This window comes from Callorhinchus milii, unplaced genomic scaffold (assembly GCF_018977255.1).
Source record: "Callorhinchus milii isolate IMCB2004 unplaced genomic scaffold, IMCB_Cmil_1.0 Scaffold3, whole genome shotgun sequence".
In the NCBI taxonomy this organism is placed as follows: domain Eukaryota; kingdom Metazoa; phylum Chordata; class Chondrichthyes; order Chimaeriformes; family Callorhinchidae; genus Callorhinchus; species Callorhinchus milii.
In genome coordinates, this window is record NW_024704744.1 from 42,761,365 (window position 1) to 42,779,938 (window position 18,574).

Here is an 18,574-nt window from a genome sequence, read left to right on the forward strand (position 1 = left end):
GGTAATCAAGTGAAAACTCCAGACTATATTTATTCAGCGCTGAGCTGTTGAATTCTGCGGATGATATCTGTGAGGTCTGAACAGGATTGGAGCAATTAGATAAACAAGCACATCATGGCGGTGCTGAATATCTGAAACCCACAGCCCAGAAGTTAGATTTTTTTTTACAAACGTAAATTGCTCCCAAGTCCTAAACGTAGCTTTTTTTTTAATGAGTGAGGTTAGGCCTGATCATCCTCATTAGGGATTAAGGGATATGGGGATAAGGCAGGGTTAGATTATTAGCTGGAGTTAGATTAGAAGATCAGCCATGTTTGAATGCCGGGACAGGCTCGAAGGGCCGAATGGCCTACTCCTGCTCCTACATGTTATATTATGTTAGCCAAATTAGACCGAAACATTCCACTTAGGGAACGAGGGTTGTCCCCGCAGTCAAGTCCCAATCCCCCCCCCCCCTCCAAGTTCTTCTTGGCCCCAAATTTCAAAGAACGATGTCCCTTTTCTCCTAGACAGAATCAGGCAACATTACTGGGAGTCATGGATTATGTGCTCTCTTTTATCCCATACTGAGAATACAGGTAGCATTGCGTAATTGTCTTGTTATAAATCGTATACCCGCTAAGGCGCATATGCACCAGAGTTCCTTTTGCTACTAAAATGCACTTAGATTTCTTTGCACTAGTCATATTTTACTTGTCAATAAAATGGCTGAATCATAACGATTTCTTGTTCCAAATAATCCTAAATCTGGCGCAAATCATCTCACTCGGATCATCGCTACCACACTTACTGGCTGCATTGATGAAGTACCACAGGCTCACTTAGTGCTGCGTTTGAAACAAGCACAAGAAACAAGATCTTGACTTATTGTCATGTCACAAAAGACAAACTTAGCTTGGGGAAAGTCTTATTAAGTTGGCCGATAAGACTTGTGCGAGTTTACCTGAAATCCAGTTTTGAAGGATTGGAGGGTACTGGGTGAGCCCCAGCTTCATTTCTTACCCTCTGTAAAAGAGAAGGAAGGGACATTTTAAATGGCAGATTGGACAAGTGGGATTTTCAGAAACACATGATTGGAAAGGGCGAGAGAAAAGAGAAGGTTAGAGTCTTAATAATAAGCCTCATAAAGACATATCATGGTGCAAAAATGTAGATCAAATATGGCATGACTGACAAAATGTTCAACAACAACAGCAAACCACAAATTGCATTTATAGAGCAGCGTGCCTTTCAAGTCTGAAGGATGTCCCACAGAATTAAATGTTGGAGATTGACACTTCAAACACTTTTGCTTGAATAGTTGTAATAATTTAGGCTTTTTCCTGACATTGTAGATACGTGGAAAGCCAGGACCCAGAGAAGCAGGTTGAACTGCTGACTAAGGACCATTATTTAAAGGTAATCTGTTAGCCTACAGTTGGTTAGTGCATTTTCTAAAACTCATTTGCCTTCCATATCTACAACAACAACAACTTGGATTTATATAGCGCCCTTCACGCCGGACAGCGTCTCAGAGAGCTTCACATTAACGGATCCCGGGGCTGAGCCAGGGGGAAGGGGGGGAAGGTGACCAAAGGCGCAGTCGAAGAGAAAGGTCTTCAGCAGGGACCTGAAAATAGGAAGAGAGGGGACGAGACGAAGGGAGGAAGAAAGGGAGTTCCAGAGCCTCGGGGCATAGTGGCTGAAGGCACAGCCGCCGAGGGTGGAGCAGAGAACTCGGGGGCAAGGAGGAGGCCAGACCCGGAGGAACGAAGGCAATGGGCACTGTTTTGAGGAGAGAGGAGGTCAGAGAGGTAGGGGGGTGCAGAGGAGTGGAGGGATTTGAAGACAAGGGTAAGGATCTTGAAGTTGATCCTCTCGGACAGACAACCAGTGCAGTCTGGATTACCCCAATCACTGGGGTAATCGGGTAATCTACAAATTTAATAATGTCTTCTACGTCTTAGAAGCTTGTCGTTGTTGAAGCTAAACCCTTCTGCAAACAAGTGTTTTGTGTGAGACCTTTTAAGCTTTTTAAATAAGGCTAGCCTGGCTTAGTGCTTCTGAATCACAAGGTGGGATTTTGCATTCATAGTCTAGGCTGACACTCAAGTGGAGTATTGGGAATGCTATATTGCTGGATGTTTGCTCTTGCAGATCAGATGTTAATCCAAGCTCCCAGTTCGTCTGCCTGTTCTAATGGGTTTAAAGAGATCATTTCTGATCATTCATATTTATTTAGCTTTCTTCTCTCCTGAAAACATCTGACTCTGTTTTCCTTTTACTGGATACAATTCTACAGGCACCAGGCTTCCTGTTCTACTACTCTCAAGTGACCATTATTCATCTGTGAGCCTTGGCAAGCTGTTTGACTGGGGATGAGGGAATGTCACAACTGGCCCTGTCCACATCCCCCCCACAACATCCACAAACACACCTTTCTAATGGAGGTCTCCAGGTCATGATCAGGAGTGGGAACCCTGGCTGATTTCTCCTCTTACCCCCTCCCCCACCCCCCTCCGTTATACAGGAGTGTTGAAGCAGGGCTCGTAGTTCTGCCTGGGGTGAGATCAGCTAACTCACCACAACATCTGCTCTGTTTCTTGGTAACTAGCTCATTGATTGATTTGGGTGGAGCTGCTTTTCACAGTTGTAAATGATCTATAAACCTGCCAGAACTGTATGTGTTTGTGACATTAAAGCTATGATGAGAACAGGTGAAGCACAAGTATGGCTATAGTGCACAAAGAATACTTGGGGATTTTCAGCTCAGTGTTTTGTCTGTGTCCAAGGTAAACTAATTTGCTTTTTTTTTGTCTTTGCTCAATGCGCTGTTTCAGGACACTGTGAGGAAGCTGCTAAACGACCTTCACGTTTATCACGAGAACTACCTCCCGGTGCTGAAGTGCCTGCACATTCTCACAACATCGCTTCCGAAATATCCCCTTGGAAAACAGGTAAGTTCCCGGGCATGCAGGGTGAGACTACAGGGTCTCCGCTGCCTGAAAACTCAACCAGTGTGTTTTGGAAAGGGTCATACGTGGGTGGGGTGGTGAGGGGAGGGGCAGAGGTGTAGGAGGAGAGAGGTAGTTGTTGGGGTTTGGAGAGCAATGAAAGTTGACTGTTTTAAGTGAGTTTTTTTTGCTCGTGATTAACCACTGAGTCCAACGGGTCGCTGGGTAGTGAAGTGATGCGATGAGCTGGACAGGACTTTGAAACCTGTTAAAATGCACCAAAACTGGAGCATTCAGTGACTGCTTTGGAGAAGCAACTGGACACCAAGTTGGAGAGTTACACAGGAGCCAGTGACTGCGGGACTCAGTGAAGGAGCACATTTTGCCTCCCCCAGTCATCGTTCAGTTTTTGTGTTGTGGCAATTGAGCTATTGACATTTGCCAAAAGCACACTGCTTCAGTGCTTTCAATGCAAGAAATCTGGGTTCGATTCCCAGCAGGGCAAAACACTGGGCAAGTTTCCTTACCCCCACGCCGCTGTTTATCTAGCAATAAGTAGGATCCCGGTTGTTAGTCGATTGGTAGATTGCTTTCTGGGGGTTATAATCCATTAAAAAAATAATAATAATTTGGTCCCTTCAATCCACGACTGTTTTGAACTGCTTTGCATAATTGGCTGCCTCATTTTGCCCATAAAATATACAGTCAATTCACGTTGCAGTGTATTCTGTGAATCACTTTGAGACGTCTCGAAGACGTGATAAGGCACTATATCAAATGCAAGGATTATTATCCTTTTGAAGGTACAACTGTACAACGTTTTAATTCTATAATAATTATCGTTGCATTTTAAGGAGCTAGCATCTTTCACATCAGGAGGACTTTCAAAGTGCTTTGTGGGATTTACTTTAAAGTGCAGTGACTAGTTTGTGATTGGTTTGTAGACCAACCTGATGCCAGTTTTGCTGCAGTGTGCATGAATATCAATATTAAAGAATCAACAATGCCACAACTAGTCAGTAGAACAAAGTCTCTATTTATCATTAGGCTGAAACTAACCCAGATGAAGGTAAGATCAGGGATAACTCAATAATAATTAGTACGAACTGGATTCAGCTAGAAATGTACATACAAGTCCCAGAATCGGGGATAGCATTCACCATGGTACGTGGAATGGTTGAAGCAGCACTCATAATAGCTCATAAAAGGGAACTGTATAAGAGCAGACCTTTCTAATTACTCCTCCCCCTCTGCTCTTTTATGGGAATAGAGCAGAGGGGTGGAAGTAACCAGAAAGGTCTTTCCGAGAGCCAGCACAGGCATAATTACAGGAAGGAGCCATCACTAACTGACCAGCTTCCTGTGAAGCAGGGCTTGGTGACGTCAAAGTGGGCAAGTGTCCAGGCTATAACGCATTGGTCATATTTTAATGGACCTCCAGCTACTGCATTATAATGAGGCTTGCCTCTGCTTAGTGGCAGGTGTGGTGAGGGAGTTGTTAGAATAATCATTACCACTCCCTTATCTAAATTAATCACTTGCTGTGACCTGGGTAAGCTGTGTAAATCATTGCCAATGATTAATATTCTGTGTGGGTCGTCTCTAAAACAATAATAATAATCCTTGCATTTGATATTGCGCCTTATCACGTCTTTGAGACGTCTCAAATCGCTTCAAAGTATATACTGTAAAGTGAATTGACTATATTTTCTGGGTGAAACAAGGCTTCAGTTTCACCTTAAACCAATCTGTGTTGCCAGTGTAAGTCTCTGCACAGTTCACAGATGCCATATGATTCTTCACAGATCAGGGACCTGCACAGCACGTGTTTGGAAAAGGAGGTGTGGGAGACCGAAGACTACAGCTCTGCCTTTCAGCTGTTCGGGTAATTATGGTGGATGGACTTTTAGCTTTGAGTGGATCAGTTTGTTGGAATGGGGCACAACAGTGGGTGTGATGCTCCCACCCACCCCCTAAATGTGCAAAGCTAAGCCCTTTATATATGATAATAAGCTTTTCCCTAAAAGGAAAGAATGAAAACAACGGGAGTGGGGGAGGGAATATCTTTCTCTGCGCACAATTTTCCCCTCATACACACATCTTCCAGCAGTCTGTTTATTCCAAGGCCCATCATTAACCATCTGCCCTCTCACCTGGGGTTGGGGCTTCAGCATCCTCATCACTTCAACTGTCAGTTCTTTGTCTCTAGTGATTACAATTCAGCAGTGGGTCATTTACTTGTAGAAGGCTATCACAATCTCCACATCTGCTCTTCCAATCAGGCTCATCCACACTTCCCAGGTAAAAGTAACGGCAGAAAAAACATTCTGAAAAGTTTTTTTTCCTTTATATGCTGTGTTTATATTGGGCATTTGCCAGTGATATTGTGCTAGATGGGGGTTGAGGCACTATCACACAAGAGCTGCTCTCTAAACGTCACCTGGTTTCAGGAGCGATGCAATTCACATTCAGTAGAAACTCAGTCATTGCAAATCGGCATCTCCTTGCCTCCCACCAAACGCACTAGCGCTCTGTTCCCCTATCAAAGCCTTCCTCATTTTTCTACTGCACAAATGCAGGATGACAATACCTTTTCTGGTTATTTTTAATATATAGAATCCACTGCTTTGTAGTTTTTCATTGGGCTGTTTATTGTAATAAAGATGTGTTGGGACATGGAACCCTGATCTTATTTGCTTATTCTGTAAACTGGAGACTGAATCATATCATACTGTTGGGTTGTACTTTAATAAGGTTAGTGAATTTGGGGCAACATTAGTGCAAATGTTGTTTTAATCTGCCCCAGAATGATGGCAAAGGATGAGCTGGTATCTCTGCTGACCAGATGTCTGGACGTGTTGAAGTCTTCTGAGCAGGACAATCTGGAAGACTCTGTTCAAAAGCTGGAAGAACTTCTTACAAGGTTTCAGAATCTGGACAGTAAGTAATGGACTGTGTGTAAGTTGATAATGGTGACATTGGGTGCAGAGAGAGTGTTGATATACAAGCTGAGATCATAGGTGAGCAGGACTTTTTAATCTTTTTTTTTTAATTTTAACATTCAGGCAACATATTCTTTTATATTTTAACTCTTTTTTTGAAGGGCAACATACAGTGTTATTAGTTTAACTGTTATTGTTGAGGTTGCACTGACCCATTTTTGGAAATGAAAATTTGAATGGATTACCTTTAAGTAATGTTATTTCCAGTTGGTTTTCACTACCTGCATCCCAATTAGAACCACCCCAGGCAACTGGATTACCAACCCCAGCCAATTGAAACTCTCTCTCCTCCTCGCCCTTGACTCCCATGAAAACCCACACCACCAGGTACCAATTCAGAGGCTTTGGTATAATAATAATGCTTGCATTTGATATAATGCCTTATCACGTCTTTGAGACTTCTCAAAGCTCTTCACAGAATATACTGTAAAGTGAATTGACTGTATGTTTTGTGGGCGAAACGTGGCAGCCAATTACGCCCAGCAGTGTCCCACCGTCAGCAAATATGGTGATGGAGAAAATTGGACTTGCTGTGATGTGTATTTTTATGTTTAGGTGTTCCGCGTGTAGAGGCAGTCAGAGAAGGTGAAGAAGAGGCGACAACAACCCAGAAATCACTGCAGAGAAAGACTAATCTTTATCAACTCCAAAAGGTTCCTTTATTTCCATTCTGTTTTATTCCTTCTTTCAAAGCAAAAATCGTAAGTTAAACTGCAATATAAATGTTCAACCATTTTTTTAAAAAAAGCAATTATAATATGACTAGCTAAATTGATTTCTTTTACTTAAGATTTCCATAAGCCTAAATATGATAATAATCCTATCCTTACTTTTGGTATGTGCCTTTGACATTGGCAGGATGTCCCAAACCACTTCACATGATATACTGTGAAATGGAATGTGTATTTGCAGGAGAATGCAGCAGCCCACGTGTGCACAGCAATGTCCCACAAACAGCCATGAAACAAATGACCAATTTTATTTGGGATTGTTGGTTGGGACATTGGGAGAAACTCCCTTTTTTCGAATATGGACACAGGATCTTTAGTGTACATTTGAACAAGCAGATGGGAACTGGTTTTAATGTCTCATCTGAAGAACAGAACCTCTGACAATGTAACACAACCTTGGATTCGAATTTCAGCTTAGACTATGTGAGTTCAGGTCCCAAAGTGGAGCTTGAACCCACAACCTTCTGACTCAGAGGCGAGAAGCCAAGCTCCAAAATAACCTCTCACACAGTGCTACTGTTAGGTTGTTCTAATCAGTAGCTACTGCACTAGGATCCAAAGTTCCATCGAGCTTTAAACTACAAGACCATTTTATCTCAAAATGTAAGGTGCAGACATGTGAAAATTTGTTGAATCTTAATTTGTTAACTGGTTTCCCGCAGTTATTAAAAAGAGCCAGCTTTCAAATTAAAGTTGGATTCAAGATTTTTTTCAAAATTTTGTGCAATCTTAAAGTTTAAGACAGTTAATTTTCCACCTGCTTGCAGGCTAAGTCAAGGAGGAATTTCACCCCTCCAATGAGCAGTGCCTGACTGCTGTGTTGCATTGATTTTCTTAGGAGTTGATGGAGAGGAAGACATCGAGGAGATCCAAGAAACTGAGCGGGTTTGAGGTCCTACGTGTAGAAGTTCTTCAATTCATAGACAAGCTTATAAGGTGAGTTGAAGTTGTAGTTCAAAAGTTGGGTAATATAATTTATAATATTAATATTTGTATTGATATAGTAAATCCTGTGAAGCGCATTGAGACACCACCAGTGCTGTATTTGAGTGTCAGCGCACTATAAAATGGCTGTATTTGGGCTATTCTTATATCCTCTTATATTGGATCACATGTATTTTTCCCTTGCCTCTTTTAATTTCTTTCATCAGTTCTCTTCCACCCTCCCAACATCACAGACCTTCCCCCTTGTTTGGGTGGGGGGGCGCTTCCTGTATTGCTCCTGGACCAGCCCAAATGAATGTCCCTCATGGAAAATCCCTATCTGCTGATTCTCTGCCCTTTGTCTGCAACTCTCCACTTGGCTTTGCTGATCCTGGGGATTCAGCAGAGTGGAGAATTAAACCTGCGTCTCCGCACAGGTGCTAGTCAGCAAAATTTCTATTTATTAGCTAAAGTAACCTGCTGGTGTTCCCCACAAATTAGCTCAATAACAATTTTATTGTCAATATGCTGTTCCAGTTGAGCAGTAGGAACTCACTTAATGTGTGTGTTTGCCAGTCTGATGCATGTACAGTTGCTAAGCAAGATGCTGTGCTCATTTCCTGTTGCTAAGAAGGGATGTAATGGGTCATATATTAGATGTTCTGCAGCTGTCTGCACCTGTGACCTCACCATGTGCCAGATAGTCCTGTAAATCCACGGTTATGAGATTCAGGAGACAATGCAGATTCCCAAAATTAGAGGAATGACTGTATAAGCTAGGGCTTTTCAGCCTTGAAAAAAAACCCGGCACAGAGTGTAGTTAACGATCAGAACAAATGATCAGAAATAGTGGCAGAATCTCTCTCCCTATATATATAGAAGAATTAGAGGGAATCTTATAGAAACCTATAAGATCATCAAAGGGCATGATAGAGTAGATAGTGGGAGATTGGTTCCCCTGGTTGGAGAAACTAAAAACAGGGGTCACAACCTTAAAATCAGAGGTCAGCCCTTTCGCACTGAGTTGAGGAAGAACTTCTTCACTCAAAGGGTGGTGAATGTATGGAACTCACTACCCCAAAGGGCTGTTGACGGTCGGTCCTTGAACATATTCGAGACTGAGATAGATAAATTTCTTATTGCAAAAGGGATTAAGGGATATGGGGGTAAGGCAGGGTCAGGTTATTAGCTGGAGTTAGCTCCTCCGTCCCCCCCGCCACCCCGCGCAGGTCATCTCCTCCGACCTTCACTGCGAGGAGATGCTGGATTTCCTTGAATCCAAGATCAAGGGAATCCGCTCCGCGGTCACTTCCCCTCCAACTTCCACCCACCACCCACCCCTTCCCTCCCACACTCCGACTCCTACCCATCCTCCCCTACACACCTTCGTACCCGTTTCCCCACCCTCTGTCACTGAACTCATCCTATCCCTAAAACCAACCACCTGCTCCCTTGACCCCATCCCCACTCCACTCCTTATCTCCCAGCTCCACTTTCTTGCCCCACATATCACTGACATCATCAACCTGTCCCTCTCCTCTGGCTCTGTCCCCATTCCATTAAAAACTGCCATCATCACGCCCACCCTGAAAAAACCCTCCCTTGATGCGTCGCAGCTATCAAGCTACCGGCCCATCTCCAACCTCCCCTTTCTCTCCAAGGTCTTGGAAAGAGTTGTCGCCTCCCAACTGCGCTCTTTCCTTTCCACCCATTCTCTTTTCGAACCCCTTCAGTCAGGTTTCCGTGCTGCTCATAGCACAGAAACTGCCCTGGTCAAGGTCACCAATGATATCCTGACCATCTGTGACCAGGGCTCCCTCTGTCTCCTCGTCCTCCTCGACCTATCGGCAGCATTCGATACGGTCGACCACGCTATCCTACTCCACCGCTTGTCCTCCCACCTCAACCTTCAAGGCACTGTCCTTGAATGGTTTAGGTTGACCCTTTCTCACCGTCTTCACTTTGTCTCGACGAATGGCTTCTCCTCCACCCCCAGTACTGTCTCATGTGGTGTCCCTCAGGGCTCTGTCCTCGGTCCCCTCCTCTTCACCCTCTATATGCTCCCCCTTGGTGACATCATCCGCAGACATGGAGTTAACTTCCACATGTATGCGGATGACACCCAACTCTACCTTTCCTCCTCTACTCTCAACTCCACGACCACCGATGTCCTGACAGCCTGCCTGTCCGACATCGAGTCCTGGACGAGAGACAACTTTCTTCAGCTCAACGTGCGAAAAACCGAGGCCCTCCTGATTGGCTCACGTCAGCGCCTCCGCACCTCAGGCGCTGACACCATCAGCATCCAAGGCTGCACTCTCCACCTCTCAAAGCCAGTCAGGAACCTCGGCGTTTTGTTCGACCCTGAGCTGTCCTTTCTCCCTCACATCCGCACCACAACTGGCACCGCCTTCCATCACCTCCGGAACATCGCCAGACTACGGCATTACCTCACCCCTCACGCTGCTGAAACCCTGGTTCACGCCTTTGTCACCTCAAGGCTGGACTATGGGAACTCTCTCCTCGCCGGCCTTCCCGCCACCTCCCTCCACAAGCTGCAGGTCATTCAGAACTCTGCAGCTCGTGTACTGTCCCGCACCAGGCTTCGGGACCACATCACTCCCACCCTCGCTCGCCTCCACTGGCTCCCCATCCCCCAGAGGATTGATTTCAAGATCCTCATCCTCACCTACAAGGCCATTCACGGCCTTGCTCCCTCCTACCTCTCCAACCTACTATCCCCCTACCTACCTGCCCGTACCCTCCGTTCCTCTGGCTCCGGTCTGCTCCACGTCCCCCGCCCCAACCGCCCTACCATCGGTGGTCGGGCCTTCAGCCTCTCAGCCCCCAGGCTCTGGAACTCCATCCCCCAGTGCCTTCGCCTTGCTTCCTCCCTTTCCTCCTTCAAGGCCGGCCTCAAAACCTTTCTCTTTGACCGTGCCTTCAGCTCCCCTCTCGACTCTCTTCCCCCTCCTCGCTCCCTCCCTTCCCTCCCCTCACCATTTCCCCCCTCCTTGCTCCCTCCCTTCCCTCCCCTCACCCTGACCATTTCCCCCCTGCTCGGGTCATGACCCAACTGTGCAGCGCCTTGGGACGTCCTCCTGACGTGAAAGGCGCTTTATAAATGGAATCTTGTTGTTGTTGTGGAGTTAGATTAGAAGATCAGCCATGATTGAATGGCGGGGCAGGCTCGAAGGGCCGAATGGCCTACTCCTGCTCCTACATGTTATGTTAATCCAGAATACTAGATTCATTTAGGTTTGTAGGTTTTGTATTCTGAAATGATGAGATCAAATGGTCTACATCTCCGTTGCAATATTGTGTGATTTTAAAACAACCTTTGGAACATTGGTTGTCAGCCTCACTCAGGTGTTAGCCCTGCTAGGTTGGTTGACTCTTGTCTCTGAGACAGAAGATTGTGGCTCAAGCCCACCAACGGGACTTTGAGTTCACACAGCTGACTGGGAGCTCAAGCTGGGGTTCGGGGTTCCTGAGGAGTGACGAAGGTGGGCGAAAGGGCAGACAAAAAACAAGGTCTTAAGGTGGGTTTTCAAAGTGAGCAGGGAGTGACCAAGGCAATGGGACTCCATGGTGGAAGGTCACCAAGAGCGGGGGCAGAATGGCTGAAAGCTCATCCAGATAGTAGGGGGGATCAGTCGTGGGGCAGTGCTCCTGCAGCCACTGTATTGAAATGTTAGACTGTGAGCTCAAAATCCCAATGTGGGGCTTGAACCCACAACATTCTGACTCAGGGACATTCTTACCAACTGAGCTAGGCTGAAACAATGTTGATTCTGGCTGTGCAAAGATGTACTTTTTTCCATTTGTTTTTAATCATTGTGTATTTCTGTTTTTTTTGCAGAGATTACCTATTGCCACCAGAGACACAGCCACTGCACGAAGTTACATATTTCAGTGCTGCAAGCACCCTTCGAAGACACTTGAATGCTGCACCCCGCAATGCCTTGCAGACAGCATTAAATAATCCATACTACTACCTGCAGGTAATGCAAAGCTCAACATTTGCAGCCTTAACAAGGTATTTTGCTGTCTTTTACATTTTTGTGTTCTCTCCTGTTATACATAAGCAGGCAAGCAATAAACCCGCTTCTAAACTTCTGCCTGATTTTCTTCGCTCGTGGAGGTTTTCGAATTCCATTTTACTTTTGCTAGAGGCACTCTGGTATCTTGCCTTAGTTTCCCACGATCCCAAATTCCCTTCTTGCACCTGTTTTCAAAACCCTTCTAGAAATCTATCTTTGCACCTCTGGTCAGATTTCCCCGCTCTCATTTGCCACTTTGCTTGGGCTCCAACCCCATCGTAAGTTTTTTGAGACATTATCCAACATGAAAGGTGCTATATAAATGCAAGAAGTTGTTGTTGACTCCATCAGTATACAGGGCAACTCCATTTTAATGCAGGGTCTCAAATAAAAAAAAGTAGACACTGCTATAATGGAGGCGGGGAGGGGGGGGGAGGTGTTAAGGGGAAATCCACAAACAAAAATGACCACTAGTGCATTGAGACAGTGTAAAGTTCCCTGTACGTTTAAGAATAAAGTATTTCTTTATTTTCCTGTGTTGGTTTATTCAGAATGAAATCTTGAAGAGTGAGACAGGCACTATTCCCAACACAGCACCTGATATCTGTATAGTGTACAAACTTCACCTGGAGTGTGGCCGGCTGATTAACCTGTACGACTGGTTACAGGTAAGCTTGGGATTTCTTTTGTTATATGATGGGGGGTTGCAGCTCGGGGAAGAAGAGGGTTTGTTCACGATTAATTCTATTTGGACCTCACCAGGTGTTGTTTTGTTACTTTCTAGTTAACATGTTCATTATATCACAAGTGATGGCTCTTCCACTAACGCTGTCATTTGATGGAGGTGGTGTCATTAGTGAAAACAGATGGCAGTGAGGGGGTGAGGAAATGACAAGGTCGTCAGAAGCTATCTGCAGTCCACATCAATATCATTTGCATTTTTTTTCTGTGTGCGGCATGTTGAACTTTGCCCCTTGAATCCCCCCCCCCCCATCTGATTCTTGCTAAGGAATACAGGGGTCGATTGTCGGGGTAAAGAAAATTTACCAAATATTGTATGATTAACACCATAAATGTTGGTTAAGATAGTCAGCTCCTATAAATCTACTTTGATTTTATTCTGTAATTCCATCCAAGTAACTAGAGCTATCAATATTACTAAAAGTAGTTTTTTTGATCCCAGGCAAGTTATGGCAAAAATCCAAGGGTAGATAAGCTATTCTGATCATAGCGATGGCAACAAGTAATTCAAAGTACAGGGGGCAGTTGACCAGGTGTGAGAATAGGATTTCTGTTCAGGTTTGTGCTAAACACAACTGTTCCACATAATTTCAGGCCACAAGGAAAGAAAAGATGTGCAGAACAATTTTGTTTCTTCAGAAAGCAAATTCACTTCAAATTTAGGTAGAATTAAGAGGAACAACCACCATGGTAGTTCTGTCAATAAAGAGAAAGTGTAGGGTTGAGTTGAAAAGATGTCAAAGGCTAGATATAAGCGAATGACAATAACATAATCTTTTAGTTGGTTTCGGGTTGTGATGATGAAATGTACAGAGCTTTACAATTAATTCCTATCAAGGGCATTAATTGTATGTATAGGCAAATCCAGAAGCTAATTTATGCACCACGAAGACCCTTGAATGATCAATTTATCAAGAACTGCTGGCAATACACAGGAATAAACTCCTTTCTCTTTTTGAAGAATGCAAATGGGAGCTTTAATGCCCACCAAGCCTTGGTTTAATGGCTCATAAAGACCATGCTGAAACTCTAGTGCAATGGTGGGGGAAGGACTGCATTGTTGGAGTTGCTGGCCTTCAAATGTCTTATCTGCCTTTTCCGATGGAGGTCAGATGGATGTTTAAAATCCCATGGCATTATTTAAAACATTGGGGGGTTCACTCGGTATCTTGGCCAATATTCCTCCCTCATCCAGATTCACCAGAAAGGCAGATCAATTGGTCATTCATCTCACTGCTGTCTGTAGGACATTGCCAATGTAGATTAACTCCATTTAAGAACATAAGAATTAGGAGCAGGAGTACGCCATTCGGCCCTTCGAGCCTGCCCTGCCATTTGATAAGATCATGGCTGATCTTGAGACCTAACTAATTATCTGCCCTATCCCCTAATCCCTCTATTTTTAAAAAATCTATCAGTCTCAGCCTTGAAGATGTTCAAAGCCTGAGCATCTACAGCCTTCTGGGGTAGTGAATTCCATAAATTCACTACCCTCTGAGTGAAGAAATGTTTCCTCGACTCTGTTCTAAAATGCTAACCCTTAATTTTAAGACTGTGACCCCTGGTTATAGATTCTCCTACCAGGGGAAACAGACCCTCAGTGTCTACTTTATCCAGCTCTTTAAGAATCTTATATGTTTCAATAAAATCTCCCCTAATTCTGCTGTACTCTATAGCGAATATAGCCCCAGTTTATTCAGCCTATCCTCATAGGTCAGTCCCCTCATCCCAGGGACTAACCGAGTGAATCTACACTGCACCCCCTCTAGGGCAAGTATGTCCTTTTTTAAATAAGGAGACCAAAACTGCACACAATACTCTAGGTGTGGTCTCACCAAGGCCCTATACAGTTGCAGCAAGACTTCCCTACTCTTGTACTCTAAACCTTTTGCAATGAATCTTGTGCTCTAAACCTTTTGCAAAGTAAATTGCTACAATTCAAAATAGCTCATTGTATGAGGCTGTTGAAACATTTATGTCATAAGCTGCTATATCAAATGCAAGTTATTAGGAGTTGTAGTATTCTTTATCATCAGAGGTACTTTAACATATAAGAGGTTTTGAAGCTGGCTGACATCAACAACAAGGTCAGTTTGGGAGGCTGGAATGTTTTTGTAAAAAAAAAGTTTGTAATGCAAAACCACTTTCTATTACATTACACATTCCCAAGACAGGTGTGTCAGTCCTTTTCCTTTTCCACGGTAGAAGCTCCAACATTCCTAAGCCTCCACTGATAATGTGAGAATATGGGGAGGGTTAAATAAGGTCTGCAATAGTTTTTGAAATAAACTAATCCCTGATATTAAGCAGATTGGAGGAACTGGACATTTTCGGTTGGAAAAAAGAAGGTAAGGGCGACCTGCTAAAGGTCTTTAAAATGTTGAGGGGTTTTGAAGTCAATAGTGAGAAATTGTTTTCACTGATCACTGTGACTAGAGGACATCAATTTAAGATAGCTAGCAAAAGGGGAGATTAAGAGATTTTTTTCTGGGAGTGATGGTTGAGTCAGAATCCATATAAGCTTTCAAAAGGGAACTACTGTAGAGAGATTTAAAAGGGAGTAAATTATAAGAGTACGAGGAAAATGCACTGAATGGGACTGAAAGGATTGCTCTTTAAAAGAGCCAACAGAGACACGATGGGCGGAATGGCCACCCTCACTGCAAATTTCTACAGTTCACGCACACACACACTTTTGAATGAAATTGGTGAGCTAGCGATAACATAAATGGGATGTGGATTTTTTTTACAAGTCTGGAATATAAAAGTAAGAAGGAACTTCTTCAGTTATCTAGAGCACTGATCAGACTTCATTTGGAGTGGAGTACAGTTCAGTTTGGGCACATGATCTTCAGAAGGAGTTACATTGAAGGTTCACTAGATTAATACCCGGTGTGAAGGGCCTTGTATGATGAGAGGATTGGTGGACTGGGATTATATTTCTTAGACAGAGAAGGTTTAAGAGGATTTAACATATTGAAAGCAATTGATGTTACATACCGGACAGCTATCTTGGTAGAGGCATTTATTTCAAAGGCTGCATAAAACTTTAAAATCAGAGCCAAAGCATCTAGAACTTGGGTCAGGAAGTGTTTCTTCACACAGAGGATTGTGAAGATGAAGAATTCTGTGCCCCCAAATTCCGTGGAGTCAGAATCAATAGGGATGTTTTAAAGAGAGAAACATGCTTGACACCCAGTATAGATATATCAAGGGGTATGGCAAAAGGACAAGGCATTGGAATTGAAAGATCTAAGATTCAGCACTCTAAACAGCCTATTTTTTCCACCTGTTCTTTCCTATGTTCCCAGCATTATAATAATCCTTGCTTTTGATACATGATAAATGCCTTGTCATGTCATCAAAATGTCCCAAATCGCTTCACTGGATTTACCCTAAAATCCAGTGACAATATTCGTAGGCAAACTTAGCAGTCAGTTTGCCCACAGCAAACCCCCCACTAACAGCCAGGAAGTCAATGACCAATTTTATTTGGGGGTTTGTTGGCCAGGACACTCAGAATCTGCAGTTGCAGAGTGGCATTCGGAAGTGTTAAAGTTAGATTTTGCTTAAGTCAAAAAAAAGCTGCAAAATTAGGTTTGTTAATAAAAGTTGCTGGATCTATTGTGATGGAGAAACCTGGCAGACTTATGCTTTGCCATAACTGAAGTGTTGATTTTAATTGTGAAACATTATTCATTATTATTGTAAATATTTGTTCTGCTGTGACTTGGAAGGGAAATTGTTTTACCTCCAGGCCTTTGCGATGGTGGTAAATGCTGCAGAAGGCAATGACCCAGACACGCAGGTCGGCAAACCAGTGGATAAAATTCTACAGTATCCTTTTTGTACACTTTCACATCCATTGTGGAAACATGAAAAAGGACTACAAAATATCTGTAAGTAATCTCTCATCTAGTCACTTGTCCAACTAAATCTCATGATTTTTTACCTTAAGACTGTTGACATTTAAAAGCATGCAAAATTTTGGAAAATTATTTTGTAAAGCCCATACAAAGCAGTAAGGTGCTGGTTAGAATCCCAAGTTAGTGCTGAGGTTAATTATAATAATCCTTGTATTTGATATAGTACTTTTCACGTCTTCTAGATGTCTCAAAGTGCTTCACAGAATATACCGTAAAGTGAATTGACTGTATATTTGTGGGTAAAACACGGCAGCTAGTTGCGCACAGCAGTGTCCCAAAAAGTCGTGGATTGAAAATGACCAAATTATTATTGTTTTTTTTGAAGGATTATTACCCCCAGAAAAGCGATCTGCCAATTGACTAACAACTAGATTCCCACTTACTGCTAGATGAACAGAGGCGTGTGGAGTAAGGAAACTTGCCCAACATTTCGGCAGGCCGGGGATCAAGCCCAATTCTAATTGTAGAATTACCACAAGTGGCCGTGGTTAGGGAAGGGAAAGTCAAAATGGGTTTGTTCCTGATCATTATCCACAGCCCATTCCTTGAAAGTGTGCATGTGAGAGTTGAGGATAGGATTAAGTCTGGTTGTGATGACCCTGTAATCAAACAACCTTCCAACACTCAGGGGAAAGACTTGCATATGGATACTGAAAGGCAGAACATATTCAGGTGGGGAGAAAATTCAACAAGGAAAATTAGTTGTGGTAGTGGAAAGAAGAGAAATATTTCCACATCTTATTAATATATTTGCCTAGTTTGATGGTGTAAAAGGCTCAGTAATCATTCAGTGTCCACCAGGCAAGATATTAAATTTAGGGAGACAATGTTAAGTAGGACTGCCCTACATCTCAGGGTTAAACACATCTTTATCTCGACTGTCAACGGTCCCTTGGAGTACTCTAGACCGGGGTTGGATTGCATGTCTCTTCTGAGCCCGTTCACCCCTAGCAGAAGGCGTATATTAGACAAGACCTTAATTTTATCAGATTAAACCTGGTTTTAAGCCCAGGTTTAAACTGACTTAAATTTAGAAAGGGAAGTATTTGACACTTAAAGTTGATGAAACATTTTCTTTTACTAAAAACTGGGAAATGTTACAATATTGTTTTTTTCCTTGATCAACTTCATCAGTGCTCGGTTTATTCGAGCAGTTTCTGAGCTAGAATTTTTAGGCTTTGTGAAACCAACCAAAAGGAAGACTGATCACGTGGCAAGACTGACGTGGGGTGGCTGCTGACCACAAGAAAGCTTGAAATACCTTCCTACTTGTTCTGTTTGCCTTACAAGACTTTTTGACCAAGGAATCAGTATGCCTAAAGCTATACACTTTCCTAGTTACATAGTGATCTGGCACAGAACCAGGCAATTTGGCTCAAACAGTCCAAACCATACAATTATACAGTATTGTGAAAGAAAGTGAACTAATATGCCTAGTTTCACCATTGATGGAAGGTGTAAGAACCACCAGGTTGATAATAAAATAGATATTGGGTAATTGAGTCTGGAAATGCAAAACATAATATGTAATCCTTTTTTTCTCCCCTAACCAACTGATAAAAACTGCCTATGTACTGTAGTTGATCAGAGGAACAACCTACTTATCCAGTGGACTACCTCTTAATATTTTGGGAAGGTTTTTATTTAACAAACCAATAAAAGTACAAGCTTGGCTCTTTACTCTAGCATACTGCGTGTGGCTGTCTATTCTTACTTTAGAACATTTCAGATGTCACTTTGTAAAAGTTAACAACCACAATTTGGCCACTGAACATCCAACACTATGGAAGGTAAAATGAGGCTTATAATTAAGCAGATGTATGTGGGTTTGTTCTAGAACAGGTTTTCAGGCAAGCCATTATAATTAGAGCAATTGCATCTTGCAAAGTAAGTATACTGTATTAGAGGTTAATCTATACTAAAATGTCTGTCTGAGCCATGATTTATACCTAGTCAGAAAGGTCTTGCATAGGGGAGTATTGGGGGCATATTTTGGGGGATCTCCTATTGTTGAAATAGGAAATATAAAAAAATGCTTTAGTTAAACCCTAAAATATGCGTTATGTATGGTATTCTGCAACAAAGTAGTAACAGAGGAAATCACTCTTCTAGAGATACATCAGAGAGAGAAGGAGTGATGAAAAAAATTCAACGCTACATTTTTAAAATCTCTTCCCCTCCCTCCCAAAATGCACCGAGTCCCATAATCTCTTGAAGGTAAGAAGGTTATATTGGGGAGGGGGAGAAGGGAGAGGTTATATGAGCACGTGTGTC

The 18,574-nt window shown here is 43.1% G+C and overlaps 1 protein-coding gene across 3 annotated transcripts in view; it reads left to right on the forward strand.

Moving 5' to 3' along the window:
* The window catches only part of orc3 (origin recognition complex, subunit 3), a 35,815-nt gene extending 17,827 nt beyond the window's left edge, over positions 1 to 17,988 (forward strand). For all 3 annotated transcript variants that reach the window (XM_007905074.2, XM_007905075.2, XM_042333525.1), the window contains 10 exons: positions 1,335 to 1,398; positions 2,820 to 2,936; positions 4,739 to 4,818; positions 5,740 to 5,873; positions 6,491 to 6,588; positions 7,505 to 7,602; positions 11,453 to 11,594; positions 12,185 to 12,301; positions 16,132 to 16,211; positions 17,435 to 17,988. In XM_007905074.2, the coding sequence (XP_007903265.1) occupies positions 1,335 to 1,398; positions 2,820 to 2,936; positions 4,739 to 4,818; positions 5,740 to 5,873; positions 6,491 to 6,588; positions 7,505 to 7,602; positions 11,453 to 11,594; positions 12,185 to 12,301; positions 16,132 to 16,211; positions 17,435 to 17,540 (1,036 nt within the window). In that variant the 3' untranslated portion in view covers positions 17,541 to 17,988. The remainder of the gene's footprint in view (positions 1 to 1,334; positions 1,399 to 2,819; positions 2,937 to 4,738; positions 4,819 to 5,739; positions 5,874 to 6,490; positions 6,589 to 7,504; positions 7,603 to 11,452; positions 11,595 to 12,184; positions 12,302 to 16,131; positions 16,212 to 17,434) is intronic.
* Positions 17,989 to 18,574: the final 586 nt, after the last annotated feature.